At 36.0% G+C, this 25,451-nt stretch overlaps 2 protein-coding genes across 2 annotated transcripts in view; both read right to left on the reverse strand.

Annotated features, from left to right (window-relative positions):
- The window catches only part of LOC108694035 (apolipoprotein D-like), a 2,480-nt gene extending 2,015 nt beyond the window's left edge, over nucleotides 1–465 (reverse strand). Inside the window, 2 exon segments of the mRNA XM_018203282.1 lie at nucleotides 4–90; nucleotides 331–465. Coding sequence (XP_018058771.1) covers nucleotides 4–90; nucleotides 331–444 — 201 coding nt within the window. The 5' untranslated portion in view covers nucleotides 445–465.
- Nucleotides 466–6,593: 6,128 nt separating this feature from the next.
- The window catches only part of LOC108694079 (transcription factor Ken 2), a 33,147-nt gene continuing 14,289 nt past the window's right edge, over nucleotides 6,594–25,451 (reverse strand). The window contains exons 2-6 of the mRNA XM_018203368.1: nucleotides 8,516–8,806; nucleotides 8,187–8,356; nucleotides 7,873–8,100; nucleotides 7,433–7,724; nucleotides 6,594–7,244 (exon numbers count right to left, since the gene is read on the reverse strand). Coding sequence (XP_018058857.1) covers nucleotides 6,765–7,244; nucleotides 7,433–7,724; nucleotides 7,873–8,100; nucleotides 8,187–8,356; nucleotides 8,516–8,803 — 1,458 coding nt within the window. The 5' untranslated portion in view covers nucleotides 8,804–8,806 and the 3' untranslated portion in view covers nucleotides 6,594–6,764. The remainder of the gene's footprint in view (nucleotides 7,245–7,432; nucleotides 7,725–7,872; nucleotides 8,101–8,186; nucleotides 8,357–8,515; nucleotides 8,807–25,451) is intronic.

Here is a 25,451-nt window from a genome sequence, read left to right on the forward strand (position 1 = left end):
GGCACCTTTCGTATAATTCGACATAACGCATCGAGATACTACTTCACTAAGCTGGAAATATCTTTCTGCTTCATACCAAATACCCATGAACTATAAGAAAATTAAATATCCATTACACAAATATTCTGCAATGTAAAGAAAATTTCATTTTCTCTGATATTCGTTTAATAATAAAACATCGCTGTAATTAGAGTATATTCTATAAATTCACATAAAATTAAATGTTCCACAAACAAAACAAAATAACAAAATAAAAAAAAATAAAATAAACCGAATGTGTACGATAATACATTCAGAAATTGTGTTTAACGAAACATTTAAGTTACTCACCCTTTGTCTGTTAAAATTCGCCATGGGTATATATTCCGGACAGAAACCGAGATTAGGAATCTGGGCACTGGCCCAGGCCAGAGCCGAAAGTGCTAGGATAATCTTCCCGAACATGTCTGATGACGATCTGCCTCGAACACCAGTCAAGGCTCCAACCTTTATATACATTAAGCAGGAGCATTGACCGAGAGGTCTTACCCCCTCTGTATTACCCACGTATTAGTACTCTTACGGTACTCTCCGTGGCCCAAGACGCTGGCCGAGAAGACGTTGGTCATTGGTCAAGGATGCGCCTCTTGGCAAATCCATCGGTGACGCGACCAAGAACCAGAAATGCAAGATCCATTATGCAACTTTAGAATAAACGGTACTTCGCAATCGAAGACGTTAGCCCCTACGGGAACAGCGTTAGAGGTCTATCAACTGCGTGGAATGTCACTGATTTCTCAGATTAAATGCAAAGTTAACGGATTAGAAGAATTTTATTTCACGATCACTAATTTAGATTTATACATTCATTATTTAAGAATTTTTAGAGAAAAGATAGTAAAAGATAATAAATCGTTTAAGATTTTTGTAATTATATACTCACTGTCTTTCTAGAATCTTCTGATTATTCTTTTTACGCTAATATTCAAATTTACGCATATATTCAAATATATCACATATATTAAAATACCTATTTCGTTAATTACGCCATTAATTTACACATAAAACGCACATCCATTTTTAATTGAAATTATCGAAAAAAAAACTCGATCGATATGCAATAATTATTTCCGTTCACGTATTGAATTCATTGATTTTTTATTTTTCGTAACAAAAATATAGGTATATTATTTCATTTGTAATAACATTTTATGTTTGCGCGAAATTTTAATTAATGAAATATAATTGATGATATGAGATAGTATTGAGTTTAACAAAACTTACACGCGTCGAAATGATTGTATTTAAAAAGTTTCTGAAAATCTCTCTCTCTCTCTCTCTCTCTCTCTTTCTCTCTCTCTCTTTCTCTCCCTTTTTTTTCTATTTTTTTTTGTCGCTTCTTGTTCGCAGAATATTTGATTGCCTTTATTTATTATGCATACTAAAACTAATTAATTGCTTATTTCACGCATGAATTACAATCAAAACACGCCTTATTCAATTATGAAAGGCAAATATGTCTGTCCACTTCCTCTAATCATTTATAAAGCTGGTTCCAGCAATTCGATCCTCGTACAAATGTTATTTATGTTCGGCTGCCAGGCAGGTGCGATCGAACAGACCGATTCTTCTCGGGAGGCCAAAATGAGGAATGGACATTTACTTGTCGCATAATTATGCAATCGACACCGTCGATTATACCGTATACATCGAGATTGGATGTATACGGCATACAGCGTTTTGTTGGAACGTAGCCCACTAGTAACGGGTTTCGCTGTTTTTCCTTTTGCACAAAACCGAGAAGTCCTCGAACCGTTAGCTGGCGATATCTTTTGCACCTCTGTTGGAGAACTCTTTGAAGATTCTGAACGGCAAACCGCTATACGTATCACGAAAACAATAATTAACTCTTCGATTTTGATCTTATATTCACATCGCTGAAGATAGCGATCGTTAACAGAGGTAGACAACGTAATATACACACACACACTGCTCTCAAGAAAGCATCTAGATAAATTCCGTTAAATAAGTGTACATAATTTTTTTTTCGTCTTCTTTAATTATATAAAAATTATTAAAAGCTTCCAAAAGCAGTAATTTGTGAAATAATTTAAGATGGTTTGTTCAACTAATTTATTAAAATCGTTAAATTTGCTTAGTAATGTTTAAATTCAAATGCAATTCTTCTACAAATTTTTATATATACACGTTTCACAATAGGGCAATTAAATAATATAGGTATCTTTCAATAGATCACACAACAGGTCTATAGGAATAGAAGAGGGAAGTATTGGAAACATATATTAGTTCGATTATGTTTGCTTCTGTTTATCTTGTCGTACACCAGGTTTCTTCAGAATTTTAATTTATTTTTCATAAACCTATGAACACTAAGAAAGCACACGGAGCTTGTGCCCCGCTTGGAAGATGCTTAAAATCTACAATCTTTCACCCGAATGTCCGAATGAGGAAAAGAAGACGTTAAATTTAGAACAGTGACGACAGAAAATCAACGTTTTACACAAGATTTTGCCAATTATTGTCTTTGTATCTCTTAAATTTTCTCTTTACTGAATAATGCGTAATTCAATTTATTCTTTCACTGCTATATAATGACAAAAGAACTTGCAATTTCCGAAGAATTCTGCAACGTCAAATAATCATATCAGAAAAATATCGTTTTCTTCCGCATTCTCGGTCAACTGGATCGAAAGCGAAATTCGAGATCTATGCTTTTCTTTTCTCCTCAATGGTGCGATCACGGTCTCGAGAGGGACATCCGGGTGCGCGTGCGCGCTAAACATAATTAATTAACAATAAAATAATCTGTAATGCATAATCCTAGTGCATTTACGGCTCGAGAAGAGGGGACGACTGATGTCGGGAGTGCGTGATAAGGGTGGGCGAAAGGGTAAAGGAAAGAATGATGATAAAAAGCTGATTGCTTAAATTATTATAGGCGACTCGCAAGATCTTTCTTCGTCGGTATCCTCCTGATGCCCTTTCGCGATCGCAAGATTCTCCTCTTGCTCACGCCAAGAGCCACGAGTCGCGCTCGTGCCGTGAACGCCGCGGCGTCGCACGCTAAACAATAATTACTTTAGCTTTATTATCATTTAGTATCACATTACGTTCACTGTTTTGTGCTGGCCGTTTTTGCCTGGCTTTGCGAGAGCGCACACCACCCCTCCACCTCTCTTTCCGCTCCGTTTCTTGTACGCCTCCCCGTTACGACATTCTCGTAAATGGATGTCGTAATGAAGGGAAGTGAAGGAGAAGAAAAGGCGCACCGATCGATTTGTCTCCACCCTCGAGCAATCGCGATTATGAGGTCAAGCAGAAACACAAGGATATAATGAAGAGAGAACACCAATCGACTGTGTTTCCGTTCCTTTTCTGCGCGATGCTTTATTTGACTGATACAGGACACTCTTTGAGAGAAGCAGAACCATAAAGAAAATTTTTTTTATATAAACTTTTATATAAATTTATATCTTTATATATCTTTTATTATATACATCTTTTATTATCACGAGAAAATGATAATTTACTGCAATTAATGTATAATACAAACTTGCTCCATTGCAATCAACAATATGTATATATATATATATATGTATATATATATATATATACATATTCAAGTATATATTAAAATTGTAAAATATCCTTCAAGTACAATGCCGTTTAGTACTTAGCGCAGCTCGAAATGTCATTCGTTGATTTAAAAACTAAATTATTGCATTTATATTTAACTAATATTATTTTACAACTTTTATCAGAACGTCTTTGGTATGTAAGCGAATCTAGAAGATCGAAGCTACATTCATTCAGAGCGTCTATATCATATGCTAATTTAGTAATTTTTTTTGTACAATACATTGTATTCAATTTATCTTTTCACAATTACGACTCGATCAATTATCACTGCATTAAAGCAGACTCTTCTACTTCGTTTTTGTGGATTGTATATTCTTTAAACAGAATAAATTTCCAAACGCGTTAATAATCGACCAATTTGAAAGTGTCTTACGTTTCTTCTCCTTGCTCAATCATTTCCGAATATCTTCGAGATGGTTTTATGCAATCAAGGAGCAAAAAAGAGGTCGAGGCCCTTCTTCAAGGCACCTTAGGTAATAATAATAATGCCTACCTAGAAAAGAAAAAAAATGACGTCCTGCGCCAAACAAAGATAAAATTAGATGAAAGAAAGCTACTAATTACAACGATCGAACTAGCCTTAAGAAAAGTTGAATTAATTCAAATGAATCTTAAACTCTTCTATGTGAATTCGTTAATGTTCCTCCATTTCCTAAGCGAACTCGTATCGTCATCTTAAACGCCTATGTCTCTTAAGCCTATGAACACATGAAATCACTGCCCAATCGACCAATTTGGACCCATTTGACAAGGCACTCGAGTCGCTAAGTTATACTGAAGGGTGTACCATGAATGGGATGTCAGGACGAGGAAGATGAGAGATAGGCGACAATGTGGAAGACGGGTTTTAGAAGACAGAACATTAACAACGTCGATGTTTACTAAACAATAAATTGTATCAACAATTTATAAACATCATAACTGTGTCTTCCACAATCGATTTCGCCGATAATGTTCTCTTTCGTCCTGCTTAATATTTCAATACTTCATTCTTTTCCGTTTCAACATCCCGATCGAATACTTTCATGTTCGCGATCGAAACCGTACAGTTTTAACTACTAATAGCTAGCTCGTGGCGATTGGCGGGCAGGATACCTAAGATCTACCTAAGATAGAAATCGGTGGAAAGTCGGTTGGTCCCTTTGCAATAGTGTGAAATAAATAAATTCTAGTCCGTCCTCTCGTTCCTATTTAACATTATTTACATTACTCGTAAAATTACTCGCACGCGTTGAGGTAAACGGGACTTTGCCAGATTTGCCACGTGCGGCGATTAAAATAAAATAACAACAAACAAGACGCGACAAAGAGATTGCGCTACAATTATGCCAAGATTTAACGTGTGACAATAATTGACTCTCTGTTCGTTCATATTATCATCCTTGTACTTTTCCTAGATCGTTCTCTGCGATCACTCCCGACTCGACGTACTCGAATCACTATCGAGTCAATATTAACAAAGACATTTTATCAAAGTTATTACTTAGCCGTAACGATAAGATCATGATGTGAGAACCAGGTGTGCTGTGTTACACCTGGCATTCTTACATCATGGATACTTTCTGCCAAGTTGTCAATTAAGCAACTTCAATCTAGACAAGTTTCACATTGTATACATAAAAGCGATTAATTTTTATTATTCTTAGAAAAGACCTCTTTCTTGGTGCTGCATACTGTCTGTGTCTTTATATTTATATTTGCATGACGGTGACAATTTTGTATTGTACATACAATTTTGAGTTTTTTGCTTATAAGTTATTTTTTTACAAAAAAAAAACTTATTTTACAAAGTCATATAAAATAACTTTTTTTTTATTTTACAAAGTCATGTAAAATAATTTTTTTTTTAATAAGAAAACAAAGTTATAATAACTAATTAAAATAATAAATAAAAAATATATGAAGACAAACAGCAGTATTTGAAAAGAAATTTTGTTCAGACTATATGTAAATTTTAGTAAATAACAATACGAAATAATAATAACAATATGAAAAGGAGTGCTAGAATTCAATTACGCTTTTTAACAATTTAATCACAAATGTACATTTCGGCTCCACTTTGAGCCATCATTAGCATAAAAATAATAATTACATATAATCTTCCGCGAGTATCGTAGAAAAAAACCGATCAATTGTAGACAGAGATGCAGTGAGTATCGTCCTTCCTCAACATCTTGGTATTATGCCACAAAGTTTCATAGTGCTGAGTGGAAGAGTCTCACGCATAACTGCTGCAATCGTAATACTTTAAAACATCGTCAATATAGTAAAATATGGTACAATAGTCGCAAATTAAAATTATTTAATTTAAATTAGTCGGAAATTTGCCAGCACATGTTGGTTCGAAAATTGATTAAACCAATTTTGCGCAATTGAGTTTCTAGCAACTTCTATAATCCTTCTCATATTGTTATTATTATTAATTGTTAAGCAAAAGAGTCTTTAATAATTCAATATTCTTATTGTTTAATTATTATTTATTGGTTATTATATGTAAATTTGTTTCCTAATATCATATTAAATCAATCATTTCTCGAGTCCATGCTTTTAATTATATTTTATCTGTAATAGAGATCATATATCTCACTCTCTATATTACAGATCAAAATATCATATAAAAATGTTTATAACTAACAATAATTTAAAATTATTGCAAGTTATAAAAATTTTTGTTCATTGCAAACAGTGGAATAAGTCGATCAATTACATAAGAAAATCTAAAATCATTACGCAAAAGTTCTTCACTGCTTTTTAGTGATACGACAAAAACTTAAGAAATTATTTGTCTATGAAAAAAACAAATAATTAATAAATTATTTTACGAAAGATCATAATTTTTCAAAATATAAAGAAAACAAGAAAATAATTATTAATATATAATTTGAAAATGTAAATATATAATAATTATTATATACTTTTTTGTATATCACAAGTAGCGAAGATAGACTGAGCGATAATTTTAAATATCTCATTTTGCATAAACTAATTTTTTAAACAGTCTGAACAGAAATTGTGTAACTTGATCGCATCCTCCTAATGAGATCTTGAGAGCATCTCAAATAAGCTGCTCATCATTATGCGTTCAAGGAACACTCTTCAGCACCGGATGGTCTTTGACTTTGTTGCTATTCATGATTCGTAAATTCACGATGTAGATTTCTGCTGAGCAGTAGATTGTTGTGCGGTCCCGAGAGATGCCTAATGAGGTCCTGCAAATTAACGAAGTTCGACGACGAGCAAAAGCAACACGAGAACGTATTGTCGGGAGCGGCTATCACACCTCGGTGCACCGAACAAAGGTGTTTTAGCAAATGGGCTTTCTGTTTGAACATGGCAACACAAAGTCTACACGCGAAAGGCTTCTCGCCCGTGTGCACTCTTAAATGGGTCTTCAGGTTCCACGACATGCCGAATTGCTTGCCACAGTAACTGCATCGATATTCTCGAACAGGGGTAGACTTCGGCGGGTCGTCCGTTGACGGTGGCGGCGGTGGCGCTCTGGCAGGTGGCAGAGTCCAAGCCGTCCAAGGTGGCTCTAGAGCCGCTGCTGACGTCGGATCAGCACTGGGCGGTCGATGTGATGGCGGCGTCACTGATCTATCTTGCTGCACATCAATAACACTTCGTAAAAAAACGTAGAAACGCTCAAATGAAATTGCAATGTATATCTATAGTATTGAAAACGTTTGAAGAAACTATAATAAGTTGTTAAAGAAGCTTATAAATCGTGCACGTTTATAGATGTTAATTAACGTTCATCGTAATATATCGGAAGTCACTGTTAAAAACCAACCAGGTACGGTGGTGCCGAAACACTCAGGGGATGTGGCGCCTGCAATCTTCTGGGTGTTTCGAATCCAGGATTGAAAGGCACGAAAGCCGGATTTTGTGCGGGAGCATTGTGGAAGCCTGGTCTTCGCTTTCGATGAGGCGTCACGACATATGCTTCCGCAGGTGGGATCGGTAATTCTTCGAGTTTTCTCTTCCCAGATTCTAAACCTAACGCCAGTCGCGCTGCCAACTGCCTCTTCCGCTCTTCTGCTTCCTCAAGAGATTCTCGCCTTTCGAATATCGGTTTTTCAGACCTGCAATAGTCAGATCAAGTCATCTTAATGATTTATTCTATTGTTTCAAATTTCATCGGTTCTATTGGGTATAGTTTATTCAAAATAATTAAATAGTATTATATTACTATCGTAACGATTATGTGACATAATGTCAACATTTTCTAACCTGTGTATTATATCATGTGAGCTATCACTTGTGACGGAAGTGCCGGAATTGAGACTCAGATTAACAGGATCAGAACTATCCCTTCTTCTAGGAGGTTCTATGCTGCTTTCTCTGTTATCCGAAAGAAGACTTTCGCCTTCCACACCTTCCACATCCACTTCCGGCTCCTCTTCGCAGCCTTCTGTTTTAATGAGGACTGAGCAACAGTCCGCAGGATTATTGGACTGTCTGAAAGATATAAGTTTTTTAAAACATTTTGTCTAATGTTTTTTTATTTATGCAAATTCGATAAATTGTAAGATTTATTTGCCTACCTGCCATCGTATTGGGATTCGTAACTGGAACTCTCCTGGCCTTCTGAGGGCTGTGGAGTTGATATTCTTTCGGGATCAGAGTTACTAGTTTGAGGCTGATTGGGCTCAAATAGCTCGGACTTAATTTGGAGAAGCTCAAAAAGCTCCCTTAATGGCGTAAGCTCTGTCGACTGAAATAATGTCGAACGAAATAAAATTTTATTAATAAAATTCTGCTTAGTACACATTCCAAACACTTAAACATATTCAAATATTATGTTAATAAGCTGTTTTTCTTTCGAAATATTTTACTTATATACTAAAATTATATTATAATTTAAAATTCATACCGGTATCAACGCTTCTCCGTTATATAAAAATTCCAACAAATGATTTAATTGCGTCTTTCGGACGCCTGATAAGTGAACCACATGGTCCAGGGCAGGATTCCGAAGTAGACTAGCCAAGAGGGGACTGGCAGCTGCCAAAACGACTCTATGGGCCTTCACAACAGACCCATCATCGCATGCCAGAGTTACATCTACGTGACGGTCCCCGCTGTACCAGGCCCCGACCTCTGCGGCCAAGGTCGCTGGATGTTTTCCATAATGGAGCGTCAGGAGACCGTCAGAATACATCGTCTGAAACAAGAGTAAAAAAAAATATTAATATCCATGGTCGGATAGGCTTCTATATTAATCTAAAATTTGAATACGTCATTCGTAAGGAAAAAAAAAAAACAGTTAAATAACGGGGCATATTAAAGTATAATTTTTGTCGATAGTTTTTGGTCAATTATCAAAATTTAATGATAATAAATTTAATTAAATGATAGGTGGCACGTGCCTCTGATTAAATTACTTTTTGTAGAAAAAAGATCTAAAGATTTGAAAAATTTAGATTTAAAAAAATTCCAAAAACAGATTTAAAAAAATTTTAAAATGACATTTGTAAACAAAAAATATGATGATATCAAATATCTGATAATATCGAATATTTAATATCATAATAATAAATCTTTGCACACCTTTGCGATAAATTAATAATTAATTACACACATGAATCATTTATTGATAAATTTAAAAAAATGAAATCGTACTATCGTATAGACATAGCGTGGTAAGAAATTATGTGATAAAAAATGCATCCCGCGTCCTTAACCCAATAAGTGGTCTTGCCGCCTTGCGTGTTGCGATGACAGCTTCGTTACACTAATTTCCTCCTTTCGTGTCTTGGTTCTCCAAGAAACGGCGGAAGAGATACTGACGTGTCATAAGATCATGTTTCTCACGTTTCTCTTACATCTACGCAGCTCTCAGTTGACCATGTCAAACATGTTTAATGGTATAGTATGCAATTATCTCGTTAGACGGTCTAAACTCCTCATTTTATTTTTCACTTATATTTAATTATATCTATTTTGATTCTTCTATAATTTCACAAAAAGTAGCAAAAAAAATTAATTTTCTTTATAAATTTTAAAAATTAATATTTCATACAACATTAAATTTATATAATATTTTCATAAATTAATTAATAACAATGCATTGAATAAAAGCTCTCGAATATTTAATATATTTTTGTATACTCTTTCATAAAATATAATTAATTAATATTATGTAACATAAATTGTGATGCAATAGGTATATGATTTTCGAATGTGATTTATAAATCTGTTTTATATTACTAGAAATTCTTCTAATCCTATTAACTATCAGAGAAACAACTTGTTTTGCTACAGAATCCGGTTCTATTTAATATTTTTTCACCAAGTGTCGGTCGAACATAATTCGCTTTTAATTAACACTTATTTCAGAAAACAATTGATGGATTGTTGTTACGACATAATCTTGTAATACTGATCATAAAAAAAAATATTTGACTAATACAATATCGAGCGCGTAAGAAATATCCCATTCATCCGTGTCGAAGATTTGCAACAGTTTAACGCGGCCATGGCTAAGAATTAACGGCTGATCGAGCATTCCTTCAGTTTCTCAAGGGAAGTCGAGAGAGAGAGAAAGTCCGGTTTCACATTATGTTCTCAAAAGGAGCAAACGTATAACTAATATTATGAAATGAATTCCGCAATGTCAAACGTATCTCAAGATTACGATCTGTTTAATACTGAAAATTATCATTTATCAGTTTGTTGTATACTTTCATTTAAACTTACATTTATTGTAATATTATCGAGAGAATAAGATATATACGGAAAATATAATTAAAAAAAATATTATATTAATTTATCGATATATTCTCTCTAATTTAACTCATGAGAGAGAGAGAGAGAGAGAGAGAGAGAGAGAGAGAGAGAGAGAGAGAGAGAGAGAACAATATGTTGTTTCTAAAAGATTAATTTCTTCTATTACTGAGAAGTAATAATTACAGTGTTAAAATATTTAAAGCATGTTTTCCAATGCAGCTGATTTGTTTATGTTTTGTATGTAGATTTATATAATGATTATGTGTGCGTGCGTACGTGCGTGTGTGTGTGTGTGTGTGTGTGTGTGTGAGTGTGTGTGTGTGTGTGAGTGTCTTTACATAAATACATTTTTCTAATCATTTTCAAAAACATTTAGTATGATAATCAAAAAGTGAATTCTCTTTAAGATAAATTTTATTCCATTGTGAAATACGATATATCTTAAAATATGTAACTTAGGATTATAGAACGATGAAGTAATAACGTGTAGTACGTGTAGTACATGTAGATCTAAGAGCATCTCGCATTCGCTGCCATGACCTTCAGTTGATTGTTCGATCGAATTCGAAAGGAAAGACCTTGGGTAAGAGTTCCGAAGAAGGTGCTGAATCTATCATTGAATTTTAAATCATCGAAAGTAGCGCGACGGGTTCCCGTCGAATTCGACATTAGGTATGCATATAGATTCGCTGTGGGCTACTGTTTATTTATTCTCAGATAACACTCATCGTAACGTTGTAATGAATTCCTTTCGTATTAGACGTCGCAAAGCGCCGCATTACGTAACTGGAAAATTTATATCCACCTGTAATAGCGCTTGCATAAGAAAATCATTTTGTTGAAAACCTTGCGCATAGTAGACCGAACAGCACTTAAACTATACGATTATTTTATGATAATCTTAATATATTATATTACGAAAGTAAATGTCTTAAATAAAAAAGGAAACGAAAGCAAAAGCAAGACATCAAATCTTCCATTTCTGTCTCTTTTTTTTTCTTCGCATTGTATGTATCGTTTTTACGATCCTGCAGTCGCACATAATAAATTAAACAAGACATCAATTTTTTTCATAACGAGCCTTTCGCGTGCGTGTATCGCTGTCTCGAGCCAAGACGATATCGTGACAGATATTTATCCATAATGAGAGAAGTCAGAAACGATTTAAAGCGATCTAAAAAAAAAGGGGCAAGTTCTTCAGGTAAAAATTATGCGGTGGCACAGCCGTACACGCTCACTCGCATGCGTAATAAACTCGTCGGCGCGATACTGAGAAAATTGCTAAATAAGGAAATCATTGCTGGACGGACATTGCCGACGTTGCTGTCGCTGCTTCTGGTTGCTACTGGAAATGCTAGTAAGCAGCGCGGTTGAAGTTCAGGGTCAATCCGTACTAGCCGGCAGGATTACGTTTGCGCTTACGCTCACGTTCTTCTTTCTTCTTCTATTTAGGCCTTGAAGAGTTGCCGGGCAGGGTCTCGTGCGTTACACGGACGTAACAGATGACTGGACGAAGTGTTACCTACGAAGAGAGTTGAGAAATGCAAGTGGAGATCGCTGAGAATGTCGTATTGAATAGTAATACCGTTCTAACGACATCAATGCAAATATGGTAACCAGGACTGTTCCGTTAAGTTTGGATTTCGATTATAGATAGGCAACAAATTTAGATAGCCTTTCTCAGCAATAACGACAATAATAATAGCGCGAAAAATTCATGATTTTCAAGTTACATCAATTTCAATCATATTTTAATTGAAACATTACTCATATTAGTTGATTGGGTTTAATCCTTCTTCCTTAATTTTTTTTTAAACTCCATCACTATTTTTTAAAGACTATATTCATAATCTTATTTCGAGTAATGTTTTAAAAAATGCTAATATGGTTCTATAATTGTTTTACGACTTCTTAAGATTGTACTTAAGACAACCTTAAACACAAGAATTGATTATGAATATGGAACGAAGAATCCTTCTTTCGATTATTTGTTTGTGCATGTAAGAAATTAAATTCCATATCGAAAATCCGCTATCCGAAACAGGAAGAATTAGAATCGCACGCTTTTACCGATTAAGTCACGCTCCTCGTTTTCTGCGCGTGCTGTGCTGTGCTCTGCTGTGCCAAGAACAAAACTATCTCCGAATCGAGTACCTCAGTATAAAATGTCGGTAAAATTCGTTTCACTTTAACATCAGTTGATATTTTATGTGGGACATTATAGGAAATTTTAATTCCAATATATTAATTGTTTCGAAAATGATTATTCACTATCTATGATTATGATATTATTTTGTGACGCATTCTTATTTTGCAGTATTACGAGCAAAATTTTAATAAATTTTAATTATGCAGTATATTAAAAGATTTCCTTTGTGTATTTCCTTTTAATTAATATAAATTGGAGCAGTTTTTATTATTTATATATAATAAAGGAATGAAAATAGAAGTGACCATTGTTTAAAATCAATTTGTGTTGTCTTCCAAATTTTCAAGTATGAATTGAAATATTATTAGAAATGATATGTCGTCTTCATTAAATTTAATGCTTAATCAACAACGATATTTCTAAATTTAATTTAATTAAAGTTGACTTATTTCTTCTAATTCCTAATTTTTTAATTCTTAAGTCACTATGTGTTGCATTTCGATGGACACATCACATTTTATTTCGATAAATTTCGAAATAACACTCTTTTATAAAATAAAAGGAAGACAGCTACTTGACATCATGTATCCAAGAAAATTTTGTAATTTTTATTAATGCAACACATAATAACGAAATAACGAAATAAGAATTGAATAATTAAAGGAACAAATAAAAGAACTTTTTGATTAAATTTAGTCATATCATATCATTGTTGATTAAGCATTAATTATTTAATGAACATGACATATCACTTTCAATATTTCAATTGGTACTTGAAAATTTGGAAGATAATGCAAATTGACTTTAAGTAACGGTCACTTTTATTTTCATTTCTTTATTACGTATGTACTAAAAATTGACAACATTTATCGCGCTTTCATAATTGTGAACGATAAATCGAATATTCGGGATCGAACCTGCAGCATGCTGGCAGTGACGAAAAGAGAAAAGTATCGCAGTGTAAAACTGGCGCGGACGCGGTTCCTGAGGTCGGGACCTTAGATAAGAGGAGAAAGTCGATGAATTCGTAAATTCTACCGGCGTCGCCGTTCGCTTATCGCTGCTATGTGCGCAAGCACGCATATATTCCCGTATATACGTATGCACACGTATGAGTGTACTTTCGTCTGCGGCAATGACACACACATATGTGGCGCGCGCGCGCGCACATACACACAGAAGAGGCGACGATGCGCGGTACCACGTACACGCGAGCATTATAATCTCCTATCCGGATGGCGGACGTTACGATCTACCATTGAATCGAACAATGGCGAAACTGGGTTACGCAAATGTCGAGGCTGGAAATTAAAGCGCGAGACACCGGGGGGTTTAGCGGGAGGGAAAATGCACGTCGCGGCCGAGCGATGAAAAAGATCGCGCCGTTGAAAAACGCACGCTTAATCGTAGGAAATGAGCGGTTCGTTAAACTCGATTGCAAAATTTTGCGAATGTACATATATGTACCTGGATACTACGCTGCATTTTTTTTTCCTGTAGTTCCAGTGACAAATTTGATACTTTTCGAACAAAAGTGTTAATTAAAAGATCGACAATTGATAAATTATGAATAATTGAAAGTAAAAATTCTTTAAATTGAGCTCTATTCGAGTACTAAACGAATAATCAATTATTTTTCAATAATTTTTAAACAAGCCATATTTTTATGAACTTCGAATTGTATGATTAGATTACGAAGGCAGCGTTCATTTATTAAAGAAAAAAATCGAGTCAAAGAATTCACAGATAAAAGAAGCAGCGTCAAGTATGATTTTAATTTTCATTTCTATTGATGAGAGGGTCGTTTTGTCACGTGCAATCGATGTTGTTTCGACGCGTTCAGTATGTTATTTCATGATTTTCGGAAATTGTGGGTTTGCTATAAAAATTCGAGTCGTGACAGCGCTGATTAAGGTGAGGTCGCTCAAACCGCGCAAGTCGACTAGCACGGATTGAGCAACGTCGAGGGAGAACTCATTACGGGACCTTTGTAATGGGGCCCAGGCGTTTCCGCTCCATTTTTTGTGGGACCAATTACGTTTTGCCAGTCTGGATAGCCTGTGTTTCGCGGTCTCATTGTATCGCTGGCCTCGTATACGTTCACGTATACGCGTCGAACCATCGATATCCACTCGCTTGGAACGCTAAGCAATATCCCATGGAGAAGTGATTCTTCACCACAGAGTGCAGTTAAACTGATTACTTGGAATAAAGATTTTCGAAAGGATCGCGGGTGAGCAAGCGACATCGGTCTTTCACGATACATTAAGCAGGGACAAGCGGTTCGAGAAACACATCTTCTGTGAAGATACTTTTATCGAAGAAATAAAGAGACTTTGGATTAATGTATAATATTTATTAGGAGTAAAGAGTGCACTTCTTTTTACTCGCATAATGGAATTCACGTGTCTTCTTTGAAAAAAAATTACACAGTTCTCTCATAAAAAAATTACATACGAAAATGTAACATGTCGATAAGTCCATATTTGTAATTATCTTAATTATTATGATTAGCCAAAGATAAAACTTTACAATGTTCTTTTTTTACATAGAAAGGTTCTTTTTTCTAATAGCACATGGAAAGAATAGTTTTACTGAAGTATGTATATACCTAAAAATTGAGATTTAGATACAGATTTGAAAATAATTTTGGACTTAATTAAATGTAATTATGTGGGACATTCGAGCTGGCTGTCAGAACAAAACTTTTTGCAACATCATGGCTTTCTCAAAAAAATGATATAAAAATATAATACAATAAGTCGATAAGTCTATTTATAGCTATCATAATTAGATAAAACTTCACAATGTTATTACTTCTTTATTTTACAAGGAAAAGTTCTTCCTGGTAGTATCAGCCTTCATTTAAGAACTACCGTTGCGTCGATAGCGCACGCTAGTAAAAACATCCGCACCTATTTTCGACGCGGACTAGTTTTTGTTCGATTCGTGGACAGTCGATTTGAGAACGTCTACGTTTCCGTCGTCCAAGAATAGCTTCGTGGTTCGCTGACTTCCCGTATCGCGGCCGCGCATTGTATTGTACACTTGGCGTCTCGGGGAACGAAAACGCTCCGAGCGAGGTTATGACACCCCGTGAAACCGTGGAGGTGACTCACACCTTTCCTCGATTTCGAATCACCATTTTCCACCTGGTCTCTCACGCTCTCCCTCTTGCGCATCGCTCCGTCGACTGTGACGTGCTCTCTCCGACATCCTCTTCTCCTTCTCTATACCGTTCTTTCTTGTTTCTAAAAGGTTCTTCTGCCCTTTCGCAATTTACCGAGTACCGAACAGAAATGCGTTGCCTTTTCTGTCCGGAAAGAGTGTGCTCTGCACCGGAAGTACATGCGTGTTCATGCGGTTTCCCAAAAAAATATCGTGAGTTCTTCATCCTAACGTCATTGACGAAAGGGGACTAACGAAAGGGATCATTTATACAATTGTACGCAAATGTCTGCCGATGTATATCGTGTGCTGCGATCCGTGATTCATTCCCACACAACCATTATAGTTGATAGTATAATGTTCTGACGGAATAGAGACGGGAGCGGGATAGAGCCGCAGTTATAGCTGTAAAGTTTGAATCAACCTACGGAGCCCGGATTATTAACAGAGTAGTAATTTATTTAACGTTAATGTGTTCAATTCTCCTTTCATGTCACCATATTAACACGTAAGTGTATGCGTCACGAAAGTCACGGCAAAAGAGGAAACGAAGAACGCTTTTGTAAAAGCCTTCAAGAGATTCGATCTTCGTTAAATTCGAGATACGTGTCGTTTATCAACGTTTCTAGATCCAGATCTTTTAAACCCATATCAATATTCTGTTTGTGAATTGTGAATTGTTGATCAATCAACCTGATTAGATAATCAACAATTTGCAGTTTGCAATCAGAATTCAATTTGCATCCATAATACGTAGTGTGACATGGGCTTAAGGGATCCGAATTTAGGAACACCGACAAATGATGAGTCTTAAATTTGATGTGAGATCGAATCTCTTGGCGACTTTTACAAAAGCGTTGTTCTCTTGCCATGACTTTTTAGCGTCAAGAATCCTAAAGTTAGTAGCACATAGATAATAATAAGCAGTAAGAGGTAAGCGATGGGCGAATCAATATTTTGGATTTGTTATTATTACTTTATGTTCTCTATTATGATTAGCTGATTCATTTACTGCTTATATCTTGCTGCCTTATATTTTTCTGTGTGCCGATTTAACATTTCACGGTCCAATCGGGTCTTTGGAGACGAATTTTTAATTTTTGAAATATTCTATCTCAAATTCAGATACATACAAAAAAAAATGAAAATCTGCTTTTATTATTATAAAATCGTATTCCTGAATATTGAAAGAGCGTACCAGAATTTTTTTAGATTTTCTAAACCCCAAAAACTCTTTGAAAAACACAGTCGCATCAGTGATTGGACTAAGAAAGCAGTGAAGAAAAACGTTGAACCACGGAGAATTAATCATCGTTCGAGAGCTGCAACGCGATGTTATCGTTTCACGATTGGCGTTTGTATAATTAAACGCGGAATTAACCGTGATGGACCAACCGATCGATCGACCGTTCCATAGAGCAGAATGCCAAAAATAGCAACGCGATCGAAAGCGGCGGTGAACTTGTTTTTCACACGGAGGAGCGACAAAAGTTCCTGGCGCGCTCGATCGGCGTTTGCAGTCGCCGAGTCACCGGATACATTTCGTTCAAGGCCAGAAAGTAAAAAGCCTTTTCAGCTGCACTTACGTACCGAGCTAGCCGAGTATAGCTCTAACTGGTACGCGCGCTCATACACACGTCACCCGTCCATCAGGTACACGCGATGCACGCGAACACGCAGCTACGGCCTTGTGTGAGCTTATACATGTACGTCGCGCTCGTATACCTGAATGCGTGAGTGTGAATGTGTGTACATGCGATCGCGAAGGCATCTCTCTCGGTCCCCCGAAGCGAGTCCGCGAAGCGGCTAGTTACATGATCCATTCATTATATAAGAACAATCGCCTCCTCTAATAGACACGCTCCATCATTGTGGATCTGAAGGGCATGCTTGATGTGCGCGTGCGTCGTGCTCTTCTGCGTATTCCAACGTGTTTCATGAGAAACGCCGGGGCACAAATACGCGATCGACGATTCTACCAAAATCGGCAAAATTCAGCGCTGTTCGAGGAAATCACCAAGGTCACTATTGGTGGCCGTGGGAATCATTGTCTGTCTGCGATCTATCGTTCTGTCAAATCACGATCGTATTTGTACGGTTTAAGTGGCACGATTTTTGTATTGGCCACGCAACACCGGTCATTTATGTAATGAGAATTAGTGCGAAGCAACTAATCAGATTTCTATTCGAAATAAGCGACCTTCGCACGTACAAAATGCATATTATTGCGGCATATTATTGCGTCTTACCGAAGCACCTTTTTGCATAGTTTTTGACTGTAACAGATTTCAAAGCAACTATAAGAAAAATAAAAATATTCCAGCGTATCGAAGTCCACTTCTATATGTGGAATGGGATGTAATCTCGTGCGTTACATAATGAGATTGCACTGAAGATTCGACGAAAAAGGAACACATAAATCATAGTCAGATGAATATGTCTCGTAAAAGTCCTCGATAAAATCAACTATCGCGGAGTTTCGAATCATATTCCAATTTCGCAGTTAATATTTTTGCAAACAGCTTATTTTCCGGAAATCCTACCCTAACTCGACCACAAGTTTACAGCGCAAGCATCTTTCAATTTTTTTTAAATTTACCCCTTTTGCTGACTTTGTGTAATACCAGCATTATTCCTGTTTATTCATTTACGCCGATTCCGCACGGCCTGCACGAATAAGCATGAATGTGTGTGTGTATATATGTGTATGTGAATCGGTCTTTATGCCATCAGCGTCTCCATACCATCTTCTCTTACGTAACACACGATCGTTTCTCTCAAATGGACGACGTCGCCTCCTCCGCCATGTAATCCAAAGGGCACTCTTGTCCTGCATCCAACGCCGGCGAGATCGCTGCAACGATACTTACAGTCATCCATTTGATATTTTAAAAGTAATTTAAATACCACGAATGGTAAGACATTTCGGTAATTTTTACGATGTACCGAGAAAGCCTGAAGAACAGACCGTCCCTTTGGCAGATAGTTATTAAGAGAGTCTCTCTTACTGCTACATAATTAAAAGCATTGTATTTTAATTGCATTGTGTGATATTGTTGACAACCTCTTATATCAAACCCCCTAGAGGCTCATTGAAGCGAATGAATATATGTCCATTATAGAAATTTAATACTAGGACTGACCAATTAATCTTTTATTTTGAATATCAAAAGCATTATTAACAGTTTTGATATACTGAAAATATACATGATTAATTGGCTAGTTTATTGCAAAATAATATTTATTGCAAAATAATATTTATTTATGAATAATTGTAAACTTTATAAATAATATATTACCATGTACGATAAGTGAAAAATGACGTCCCGTCTATCTCATTTCTAGCTTTACATTTCTTGATAATATTAATCCTGCTCTGTCTAAATTATCTGTCATATCGTTTGGAGATCAATATAATTAAAAAGCTCTAACTTTTCACAGAAAAAAAGATCTTAAATTAATAGACAAAGTTATGAAATATCGGAAAAGAAGTTTTTAAATAAAATATTATTAAGTAATAAATAATAGTAAGAAAATTAATTACATTTTGGGACAATTAGATTCGAGTAGATCAAGGTTAAAAAAAAATATTAACTCGAGGTCGCGAAAAAAAATCGACTTCAAAGACATAATTCCGGTAAATAATTCTACTATTACAAACAAACATGCAGATTAGTTTTCTCGTACGTCTGTATCATCGAAATCTGAACTGAGCTTGAAATTATACCGGTTTCAATCCCTATCCTGGGATGCTGCCTGTCTCTCGGACTCACTTTTGCGAGATGTCGGCGATAACGTGCGCTTTCGTCGTCGGCGAATTCGCGACTTTTGCACGTGGAGAAAAAGTGCACGTCGACGATGCGCCGGCTTGAGTTACATAAATCATGCCATAAAACGAGTAATTTGATTATGTGTAAGACCACGACTACGCAGGTAAAACGCTTCTACTATCCGCGCAAATTACCGGATAAGCGCGGCGCTCGCGTTCTCACAAATTGTAATTACCATCCTGCGAGGCATACTTTCGTTCGTCCGCCGCACCGCACATCGTGTTTACTATAAACTTATATTATTTCCGGAAGGTATCTCGTCTCTATTTCCAATGCGAACGATAATTCCTCGCTTTTCCCCTTAGAAGATCACACGCGCGCGTAAATGTAAATTAAGTTAGCGTTTTCTACGAACTTTGTACATTGCGTTAATAATTGCCATCAATTATAGATAATGTCACGTTGGTATAAATAATTTTGTCTTAAGTGATCTGATTCGTTCCTTAATTCCTCTCTATGACGCCAGGAAAGGCACATTTAACTGACTCATATACATTACATAAATCTCTCTTTGCTGATTCTCCTTAAAAGAATTTTGTTTAAGAAATCAAATTGGATTTAGAAACATGATTACAAAATATTACCTTGTCGAGAAAAGACGAGTGAAGAAACGTGAATTTGAAAAAGTCATCGAAAATACGATCGCGATTGCATAACGATTAAACTCTTCGGTTCTGTTGCATAGATGTCCTATTTCACATTAACGCCCACGCGGGCGACGCGCGACGTGAGAGTGAAAATGAGAGTGACGGTAAACCAAACCAACTAGCCGCTCGCTGGAGATTCGGATGCGCTCAATGTCAAAGAGTGGGCTCGTCAACTGCAGCGGCTTTTACTGCGCAGCGAGATGCACGCGCCGCGCCTGACGGGCACTTACGGCCGCGGATTAGTCATCCGCGGCGATCCGATCTCCGGGGCCTGTAGGCTTGTATGCGCGCGATCGGGAACTATTAAACGGATGACCTTTCGCTACTTAGATCTACATACACCCACGTCGTCCGAACGTACGCACGCGAGGGACACGCGTGCACGCGCGCGCGTTACGCAAGAACGATCTCCTCCCCCATGTCTCCTCTTCGCATCCCTCTCACGCGCGCTTCTCTCGCTCTTCCTCTTTCCATTCGCTCGTTTTATTCCCCTTTCCGCGATTCTCCTTCCTTCTTTTTCTCCTCCTTCCTCCTCATCGTCCGCTGCTGCTATGCAGTTTCCCGTCTGACGGACGTGCAGCGTTCCGGATACGTGAAGGGCACGCTCTGTATATTCAATGTATTTTGTTGAAATGAAATTTCATCTTATATAGGTAACGAAAATTCGACAAGGTTAAGTTACGCGGAGATATTTGATAATTTTTATGAAAAAATTTCTACAGAAAATAGGTGGAATAACAGGTAATACTTGCTGTTTCACTAATTTTTTAAACTTTATTTTAATAAAAACTATTCTAAATCTTTCAACTGTAGGCATAATTCAGCCTCGAACTTACATAAGTAGTGGAAATTCAGGAACTTATTGATAGAGTAAAATTGTACCTTATAAACGTAAATAAATCAATAAATTGTGGAAGTATCAATTATCTTTTTTTTTCTAATAAAAAGCTATCCGTTTTATGCCGAATGCATTTCGTTACGAGAGAACAAGTATTATTTATGTAACTTTCTGACGTCGCATTTACTGTTAACGACAAGCATCGTTATTAAAGCAGTTGATGCGGCTTTTAATGCAAATAGAAGATGCAAAAAGAGCTATGCCAAAGTCGCAGTAGAAATCGGAAGATGTAGATGAATTTTTTCTTATCGCGCTCTATACGAGCAACTTCTCACGCCGCATTTACATTCTCCACCTCGGGAACGCCTCGTGAGTGTTATTTTAATACAGCTAAGATCGCCGCTTTTGGCGTGGCCTTGCCGTAAGTGAGTCAGGCGGAAACAAGGTATGTCTGCATGTGAGTGAAGATCGTTTCGTGGTAAGAATTCTCGCTCTCTTTCGCATTTATGTTAATAATGCATTTCGATTTCTCGGAAAAATGCCCCTCCAAGTTAATGTTTGGAAGAAATCAGAAATAAAATAACTAAACGATATAAAAATCTAATGAACGTTGAAAAAATAAAGATATTTTTTAGATTTCTTATATGATGGGAAACTGTGATGTAAATGTACCGATTGTCTTTCACGCGTTTCCTAGAGTAACCTTAAGTTCAATATAATTATAAATGCATAATATGATGCATAATTACTCTTATACTCATTTCCCCTCAATGGAAATTAATTTTAATTCCAGTTTTAACTTATTCCTAATCTTTTTCTGATTCTTGTGGTGACACACAAAAAAACTTAAGCAGTAATGCCCGTTTAGACCAATGTAATTTAATTTAATTTTAATCGCAGTTTAACTAACTCTTCACCTTTTTCAGTTATAAGAATTAGAAAAGGATAAAAAATAAGTTGAATTAAAGTTAATGTTAACCTATATTGGTGGAAACAGAAGTTAAAGAAAGAAACTATTGAGAATCCAATCTCTGAAAGTAGCAAAATTAGAAATCGTGACCTTTTCATTTCAGAAATTTTTATTGTAACAAAAATCGCTTTCTATCATTTAACACTACTATACTCTTTTAAATAAAATCGATTCTATTGTGAGTGATGATTTTGAGCTCGCTATATCTGTTCACCATCACCGGAAGCACAGCGTAGAATACTTGTATGGAATTCCATACGATCGTTTAGCGCGATAGCCGTCGCACTTTAATCGTAACGTGACTTTCATCTACATAGCTAATCAGGCAGTTCTGTTATGCCGCGTGGCAGCCTTGGATAATTTCCTATTTCCATCATTGCGAGGTGTTCTTCCTTTACAGACCACATCCACCCTAATCGCACCAATCGTCATTGCGGAAGATGACACATAGATATCTCCGATTAATATCCATCAAGAGTTGCCTGAGAGAATCGATAAAATTCTGACCAGATCTCTACGAGATAATTTAAGCTTTTCAGTCGTTCGTTTGTTCATTCGCGCTTGATCGCTCGTGACGGGATTGTCGTGGTGGTTAGCGACGATTTCCGACTTGTTACGTGGACATTTTTCAATCATTGTGCAACTTCATCTTTTGCGATCCTCCCCTCATCGCGCCTTTACTTTTCTAATGGAATTACAACTAACTCCTTTAAAATAACATAGAATACAGAATTTGAAATTATTCGCTCTTTCTTTTGTTTATGGATTTTAATGTCTGTCTTATTTCTTCCTAAAAATTTTCTCGAATAGCACAACTACTGTTTCTCATTTCGTTAACATATTGAATGTAACTTCTGTTAGCTTTATAAGGACGTTACATAAGCAAAGACGAGAAAAAGTGTTGCATATTTTGTTATGAACGCATCACCACATCCGTACATATAATCCTTTCAAATTGCGCACAAATTTAACAAGATATGCTTGCGCACTGTATAATTAATTCGCGGTAACATTTAAATGTAGTTAGAGTATTAACATGCCAATTATGTTCCAGTGAGATATTATCATCCTGCAATTTGCATCCCGTTACGCGAAAGAAATCCCGGATAAACCATTGCGGTCATCACGTATACGCAGGTATCTCAGGAGAACAATATCAATTTCTCACACGTAGAGATATCTGGCAAAAGGAAATCTTAAAATTCTTTATATCCTTGCACTGAAATCGGTTTTGGGAAAGTCGTTCGTCGATAATCGCTCCCAGAAAATGCCGTTGGCAAATTCTCCGCACGCGTTTCTCCCGCCATTTCTCCCTTTCTCGCGAAATTCAACTGCAGCATAGAAGGACTGCATCGGCAAAACAGCGGCGCATAATGTCTACCGGAACGGTATGCCACACGATACTTTTACGCCCGTCCACCGCGCGCTGGACACTTACGTAATCGCAATGATCTCATATCGTGGGTGGAGACTTGTCACTAAACGCACGCGCTTCTCGACGCGCTCACGCTCTATTCGCGCGTAAGTATGTGAACGCGCCGCTAGAAACGTCCATCGTGTTCGAAAAGTGCGTGTCACTAGTGGTGACAAGTCTTTTATTTATTTCCGAGAGAGAGAGAGAGAGAGAGAGAGGGGGGGGGGGGGGGGAGTAGCCATTTATTGAGCACGCTCTAGAAAAACATTCTCTCAAGTGCTAAATAAAATAAGAATTGAAAAGTATGATTACAAAGAAGGAAAAAGAAAGAAAAAAAGAAAGAGGTACGACTAGAACAATATGAAATTTCAGCGATCTCGAAGAACAGCAGCATAATCTGCAAAACGAACAGCTTCTTCTTTAGCATATATTTTCAATTTAATGAAGCTTGAAGGATTGCAAATGGCAGACTACGATATATAATATTGCATATGATGAAAAATGTTCTATTGAAAAAATAAAATTTTTACATTTTTAACATTTTTATTATGCATCGTGAAAAACTTGTTTTTTAATAATAAATGTAATTTCATAAAATTTCAGTTTAAAATTATACGCTTTACTTTTGGCTGTAAATGAAGCGATAATACTAATCGCGTACATGAAGATAAGAACTGATTTAAAAGAATCTTATATTATTACTTTTCTCTCATTTTGTTCAAATGCAGTTGATGTATAAGTACAATAAAGTTATTATTGTTAAGATGTTGATAAAAAAATCTTGTTCTTGGAATTAAAAATCAGTAATGGATTTTGAATTTTTACCGCAACTTTGGCTAATCAGTTGGGACGTCATAGTTATGCATTTAAATTGCCAATATTGCCAATATGTATTAAAATAAACTTATGCTTTCATTGAAATGCGAGAATAAATAAATTTTAATTTTGAATCGTGCAAGTAATTATATATTTTAATTATGTATTAAGTGATCGGCAAATTTTGAAGTATCGTTAATGTTATCAATATGAAATTATTGAATGTTAAATTCTTTTATAGCGATTACGTATATTATGAAAATAATCTTGCATATTTTATAGCATGTATTATAAGTAACGAATTATTTCAACAATTAATAAATTATCATTGATGTGCCATATATCAATTTCCACGAACTTGACTTTTTTGTCGATTGCAAAAACTTTTGCAAAGCAATGACCGCGAGAAATAAGCGACTGTTATCGAAAACGAAATAAAATTCTTTATCTAGGTCGCCCGTTCCGCGGCGCGACGTAACAAGCTCTGGGGATGATTAGCATGTCACAAGAGCGAGACGACGATTGCGAGATCGTTTAAGAGTAACAATGGCGAAGGAGAAATTACGTTGGCAGTTAGGTATACACGAGAGCTGTACGTAAGCGAACACGTAAGCAAGAAAGTCCGCGAACGGCCACTCGGATGTGCGGGTGAAAACGCACGGAGGAAGTCAAGGAAACCGAGGAGATTACCGACGACACAAACGAGTCATTTTTGTTTCATAATTCGAGCGCGATTTATTTCACTACAGAACGCGGCGCGTGAACGCAAGTTTCTCTCACGGACTTTGGAAGTCCGTGAAGTGAAATTCTAAATAATATGGATTCTTCACTACGTTTAATTTTAGTTACAACGATATTATAGCTATTAAATAATTAAATTATAACGTAGTAAATAATACGATAGCGACGTAGAATCTCAATCATTCACAGCAAAACTAAATTATGATTATAGTTGATTGCAAAGCGCATTCTTCTTATTTGCCCGATAATTTTGTCAAAATATTTTTAATTTATATAAACGAATATTATCATACATATAAACATTGATGTACAAATTAGTATTCAAATTTTTAATTTTTACCCGTTGCCTAATTGAAACACTGATTGCAACTGGAACGTATTATTATAAAAATTAGTTAAACTAAAAGCAAATGCTCATGTAGATAAGCGTAGAACATTAAAATGCAAATTATTCCGATTGTTCATATCTTCATTAACATTGATCTAAATGCATATATGATATATATA

Source organism: Atta colombica, unplaced genomic scaffold, assembly GCF_001594045.1.
Source record: "Atta colombica isolate Treedump-2 unplaced genomic scaffold, Acol1.0 scaffold112, whole genome shotgun sequence".
In the NCBI taxonomy this organism is placed as follows: domain Eukaryota; kingdom Metazoa; phylum Arthropoda; class Insecta; order Hymenoptera; family Formicidae; genus Atta; species Atta colombica.